The 5,764-nt window shown below is 56.0% G+C and overlaps 2 protein-coding genes across 2 annotated transcripts in view; one reads left to right on the top strand and one right to left on the bottom strand.

Annotated features, from left to right (window-relative positions):
• Window positions 1–2,340: 2,340 nt before the first annotated feature.
• On the bottom strand, window positions 2,341–4,422 carry GUITHDRAFT_166914 (hypothetical protein; the record flags this gene model as incomplete). The annotated part of the gene is made up of 12 exons (XM_005818249.1): window positions 2,341–2,571; window positions 2,833–2,880; window positions 2,936–3,034; window positions 3,082–3,218; window positions 3,327–3,438; window positions 3,483–3,538; window positions 3,577–3,711; window positions 3,754–3,836; window positions 3,877–3,996; window positions 4,043–4,149; window positions 4,204–4,255; window positions 4,352–4,422. The coding sequence occupies 12 exons, from the start codon at window positions 4,420–4,422 to the stop codon at window positions 2,419–2,421; spliced, it is 1,173 nt and encodes a 390-aa protein (XP_005818306.1). The 3' UTR covers window positions 2,341–2,418.
• Window positions 4,423–4,765: 343 nt separating this feature from the next.
• GUITHDRAFT_149378 (hypothetical protein) overlaps window positions 4,766–5,764 on the top strand; it is a gene marked incomplete at both ends in the record, with an annotated part of 1,208 nt that continues 209 nt past the window's right edge. Inside the window, 5 exons of the mRNA XM_005818248.1 lie at window positions 4,766–4,954; window positions 4,995–5,117; window positions 5,159–5,290; window positions 5,335–5,448; window positions 5,507–5,662. Of these exons, the coding sequence (XP_005818305.1) occupies window positions 4,766–4,954; window positions 4,995–5,117; window positions 5,159–5,290; window positions 5,335–5,448; window positions 5,507–5,662 (714 nt within the window). The remainder of the gene's footprint in view (window positions 4,955–4,994; window positions 5,118–5,158; window positions 5,291–5,334; window positions 5,449–5,506; window positions 5,663–5,764) is intronic.

The raw sequence follows: 5,764 nt of genomic DNA, 5'->3' as shown, positions 1-5,764 counted from the left end.
AATTTAGGCTTACTGGCAGAAGGTAAAAAGTGCCTCAAGCAAAACAAAGCAGGAACAAGCTGAACCTCCAGGCACACAGCGCACAGCGAGAAGCTGCACAAACACACACAAAACACAAGCCCGAAGAGAACCAGCACTGCTGGCACCCAGACGCGGCACCGCCAGCCCAAGCGCGAAGCCGCGCAGACATGCAGCCTAAGGGTCAGGCAATCAAGCAACAAGCAGCAGGAGCATGCAGGAGGAAGAAAATCCCTTAGACGCGATACCCGGAGGCAGCCGACTGACCACTGTCAGTCGAGACGTCCGCTGCCGCCACAAAGCGGGCGGCCGCGGACGGAGAAAGGGCAGCCGCCGACAAGGAGCCGGCTCGGCGAACAAGGTACAACTGCAAATTATCTTCAGATGCCTTGAAACGGATGTTCCAATCTCGCGGCAGCAATCTCTGGTCACAAGTTCTTTACGGTTCAAAAATTTATCTTTTGGTCTTCAAATGCTGGCGAGCAAACTTCTCTCGTCTTCTCTTTTATTTTCTCTCTTCTCAGATAATGGATTTACTGGCAGAAGGTAAAAAGTGCCTCAAGCAAAACAAAGCAGGAACAAGCTAAACTCAGACACTCTTATCTTTACTCTATCTCTCTTCATTGCATCCGCTCGCTATGCATCTCCCTTCGAGTCTCCTTACTGCACATCTAATAGCCCTGCATGAAAATCTTCTTCAGAATGGACAATCATTGAATCCTTGAATGGTTATTGCCCACTCAGCATGACTGTGAACTTGACGTTGTATCATCGTATCTTGACTTGGATCTGCTGACATTCTTGTTTGTGTGACTTTCTGACGTCCGATGTAACGTACTATTTCAGAAACTCGGGGGGAGGATGGAACGTATGCCAGCCGTGCCAGTCAGATAGCGCCGAGTTAACAAAAACTCTCCTGTAAACCAAGACGACTTACGTGGCAAGGCGGACGATGTAGCGTGTGGGACGAAGAGGGGGGCTTTCCTAGCCGTCTTGCTAAGGTCCTCTCATGTCTGGATGCTTGGGTTTCACATCCTAGCATACAGTCTATCTCTCATGTGCTCCTCAATTCTGGTTTTGTGTGCATTAAACTCGGTCTTGAGCAAAAACTGTCTTGTTACAACTAAGGTCGATGTGATATCTGCTCGGTCTTGTGACAAGTTGAGCAAGAACTGTCTTGTTACAACTAAGGTCGATGTGACATCTGCGTGACTTTGGCACAGTACACTGAAGTCACGAGTACGGTGCTCCCGGCGTCTGTTTGCGCGAGTCACTAACTCAGCTATCACTGATCATCGGATAGTATACCGTACTGCAGATCCCAGGAATGAGAATGTCGGCCTGTGCACATAACGCAGGAACCGTTCACTGTGTCAGGCAAAACTCTCCTGTAAATCAAAACCAAGACGACCCTTACGTCCTTTTGTTTCGTGTGCATTAAACTCGGTCTTGAGCAAAAACTGCCAGTCTTACGGTTTGTCTGTCTTGTCAGTTACAATGTCTCAGACGGCATTCAACTTTGGCACAGGACAAGTCTAAAAAACTGACTTGTGCTCCGTCATCACTGCAGGTGCCGGGCCCGGCCGCACCCAGTCGGTCGGACTCCGGGTCGCGGCCCGGGCCGCTGAACTTTCACAGGCTCACGGTTGTGACCGGGCTGCCCGGGCCGGCCAGTGCTTGTGACGCTTGTGACGGGGCCGGTGAACACCGAGTGGGGATGAGGGTCCCGATTCCGCTTTTAGAGCGCCTAGGCATGTTCGCAATGGTGGATTTGCTGGGGTCGCAATGGGCGGAACAAGCGAACGCGGGAATGTTTGTAAGTCAAAAGAGGAGATGAGGGAGAGGGAGAGGGAGAGGGAGAGGGAGAGGGAGAGGGAGAGGGAGAGGGAGAGGGAGAGGGAGAGGGAGAGGGAGAGGGAGAGGGAGAGGGAGAGGGAGAGGGAGGGGGAGGGGGAGGGGGAGGGGAGGGGGAGATGAGATACGGTGGGAAGAGAGGAATGAGAGATAGCGGTTAGTATCTCTCTTCTCTCATCTTGGATGACAGGGAAACAACTCAACATCAAACTTCGGGGAACCATCGTCCCTTGGAAGCTTCAGTAAGGACAGCTACGTGCTCGGCCATACCAACCTGCCTTCCGGTTGGATGCTGTCGGCTACAAATTGGGGAGGAGCTCCCGGCTATCGGTCTCTGGGGATGAGTGCCCCTCATATGATACCCTCTGAAGCAGGGAATGGAAGAAGCTTTCCCGTGTCAGAGTCTGGCAGGGCAGGGCGAGTAGCTTACCGCATGATACAGCGAGGCTTCCGATGAGGAAGATGCTTGCTTTGACTCTATTCTTTTACGTTGCTACATTAGTTGGTCTCATCAATATACAACAAGGTCGGTCTGAGCTAAGCATCTCATCTTGACTTGCTGTGTGCTCGCCTCCTCGACCTCGCAAGGCTCTCGAGCTCGTTGAGGTGACGATGGAAAAAGAAAGTAGCGACCACAGGGTAAAGCACCAGACTGAGCTGAAGCACGTTCACATGCTGCGCCTCCCACGCAGCGAATATCTGCATGGAACCAACGCAGGTAAGCAATGAGAAAGCAGAGGCAGGAAGGACAGGAGGGGAGGGAGAGTGCAGCAGAGGAAGATGAGGGATGGGGAGAGAGGAAGGGAGAGGGAGCAGCAGAGGGCAGGGAATGCAGGTAGGGAGGAGGGAGGGGAGGAAGGCAGCAGCGGAGGGAGGAGGGGAGAGGGAGGGAGGGAAGGTCCGAAGGAAAGAGGGAGGTGAGGAGGGAAGGGGAGGGTTAGAGAGGAGAGGAGCCAATACCTTCACGTCCCCATACGCCCTCTCGTATACGTGGCACATCCACACAACCTGAGGAAACGATCCGACGGTCAGCTTAGGCGGACGAGAGCTGGGAGGTTTCTACCGCGTACTCGGCGAACAAGCGGCAGGCTAAGGCGAGCAGGCGGAGCCTCGCGCAGACTCTCTTGGGGTCTTGAGGAACTTCAACGAACTGCTCGATGAGCTGCTGGGAGTTCAGACAGGGAGGAGGGAACGGGAGGCTGCGGATACAGCAAGGGGATGAAGCAGAAGCGCCTCCATGACGGAGCTCACAGCCAGTCCGTTGCACAGAAAGCGATCCCTGCTGGTGACGTGGCGATGCAGCGAATCGCCATCGTGCAGCTCAGGCACCAAAATATTCCAGATGGCTACCCGAGCTAGTCAGAACAAGGCGTATGACCTCATGGGCAAAGAGCGAGGAGGGGAGGAAATCGATCGCAAGGGGAAACAAAGTGAAGAAGAGGAGTTCGGAAGACCTAATGTGCAAGCTCTTGACACTGCGACGGCAGCAAACTCAGTTGTTTGCGATCGGAGTGACGTGGAGGGGGTGAAGAGAAGAACGTAGACTGGGTCCAGCAAAGCCGCCACCTGCGTCCCTCGTCACCTTCTCTCATCTCAACCTCTTCGCTCACCAGCGAGATCGCCGTGATAATCGCCAAATATCCTCGCGAGAGGTCGCCGACATAGTCTTCGCGGGCTCAGACAAGCTTAAGACCTGAGGGATACCTGAGGCATGGAGAGCGAGCATGAGGGCCGAGGACAGCCAGGCGACGGATAGGACGAAGTGAAAAACAATGCGGAATGAAACAGCAAATCGATTCTCCGAGGAGGATCGTCGATCTCTCGCCCTCCTCACCACAGCTGCTGAGCGTAAGCGAGGGTCAGGTAGGGCATGAAACTCACCCGGGTAGTGAGTGTTGATCCACGAGATCTTCTCTCTCGCCTCTTGCATGTTGGGCTTCGCATCCAGTACAGCACTGAAGTCTCTACGATGCGTCAGCTGCTTCCTGCCTGCCACTCATGCACCTGTAAGCTGCCGCCCAGTCTGAGGTCTCAAGGTGACATCGAGCTCGAAGCAGCATCGCTTGATCGCAACAAGGATCCTCTTCTAGGGCTGAAGTGCAGGCTGTGATGGCATCTTGATGTCTGTGGTATATGATCAAGGTGGAGGGAGGAGACATCTGATCGACACCTCTTCATTCGATGGTAGCACGAAGCTTTGTTCTGAAGGAGGAACGTGCGCATAATCCCTACCTTCCTTTCCTCCTCCTCCTGCATTTCGGGAGTGTTGGCCTCGAACTAGCTCAGGGCATGACAGGGTCAGTCATGTGAGCGCAAGCTGCTGGGGGTCACCTGATCGAGGACGCGGAGGGCCTCAGCAAACTCTTGGAGAGCCTCGGGGTACCTGCGAGCCAGGAGCAGAGGCATGCGAGGACATGGCGCACCGGCGTCAGAGCATGTCGCTGCAGCTTCTTCTGCCATGTTCGCTCCCCTCTCTCACCTTTGAGCTGCATGCAGGCCGTCCCCTCGCCGCTTCGCTTCACCGCTCCTCGCCAAGGCCTCCGACGCCATGGAGGTTTGGGCCTGATCCGAGCCTGCCTCAGTTACGAAGGTGAGAATGGTGGGAAAGCGAAGCAGAGCAGAAAATGCGGGGAGAGAGAGCAGAGGAAGAGGAAGAGGAGGGGAGGGAGGGGAGGGAGATGGAGCAGATGTCAGAGGCTGTCGAAGAGGAAGAGGAGGGGAGGGAGCAGGGGACCGGGCGACGGGGAAGCAGGTATGTGTCTACTTGTGCGAGGTCAGAGATCTGATGAGATCAGGTCAACGACCCGTTGAGGGCTGGGGAGGTGAGTGAAGATGCTGTTGAGCTTCCAAGACTGGATAATGCACATGATCAAGGTGCTGCGGATCAACAGCCATGAGTTTGAAGTTCAGTCAGTCAGTCTCTTGTGGCTCTGCAATACCTGCTCCTGATGCGGCTCCCCCTCAGTTTCTGAGCCATGGCGCACAAGCGTTCATCTACACTGGGCGATGCAACAAGGGGAAGGCGAGTGGGAGGAGGGTTGCGATCAAAGTGCAAGAGAGGAGGCCGAAGACGAGCTACCAGGTGCTCGCCTTCCCTTGCTCCTGCTCCTCACCCTCACTAGGTCACCACTGAGTATTACGTGCTATCAAAGCTCAAGGGGTCGAGCCCCAGACTCTTCCTGCAAGAGCCGCTGGCCTATGGCTGCCATGAGGACCGGTGCTACATCCTCGTCACGGGCATGCTGGTATCGCTCTCCTCGCCTCCTCCCCCTTTGAGGCCCTGCAGGGCCCCAACATGCTCTCGCTGCTCCCCGCGTCGAAGAGAATGCCGGCGAGGCAGGTGCTGCTGCTGGCCTACCAGGGGCTGGGGCTGCTGGAGGAGCTGCATGCGGCCATGTACGTGCACCGAGACATCAAGGTGAGAGGAGGAGGAGGAGGAGGAGGAGCGAGTGACTTGATAAGCCCGAGAACCTCGTACTTGGAGGCGAGGGACTGGAGAATCAGCTTCACCTCATCGACTTCGGTACAGCTGAGGCGCTGGTGGACCTCGCGGGGAGGCGAAGGTTGCAGGCACAGGTAGGAGGAGAGCGAAGGGAGAGGAGGGGGGGAGGGACGCGCTGAGGAGGACGTGCAGGCAGCGGAAGGGACTCCGGCCTACATGGCGACGACGGTGCACAAGAAGGAGCCGCTGAGCAAGCGAGACGACGTGGAGGCACTGCTGTGGACGCTGCTGCGGCTGTACCTGGGGGAGCTGCCGTGGGAAAGGCTGGGAGGGAAGCAGCAGGGGGAGGTGCTGCGGATGAAGAGCAAGTGCCTTGAGGACGTGGGGGCTGGCGGAGGGCTGGAGGGGAACATGCGAGAGTTCTTCGAGAAGCTGGCGGAGATGATCGCA

This window comes from Guillardia theta (genome assembly GCF_000315625.1).
Source record: "Guillardia theta CCMP2712 unplaced genomic scaffold GUITHscaffold_341, whole genome shotgun sequence".
NCBI classification, from domain to species: domain Eukaryota; class Cryptophyceae; order Pyrenomonadales; family Geminigeraceae; genus Guillardia; species Guillardia theta.
The sequence above is the reverse complement of the archived record's forward strand: the minus strand, read 5'-3'. Positions and strand labels throughout refer to the sequence as shown.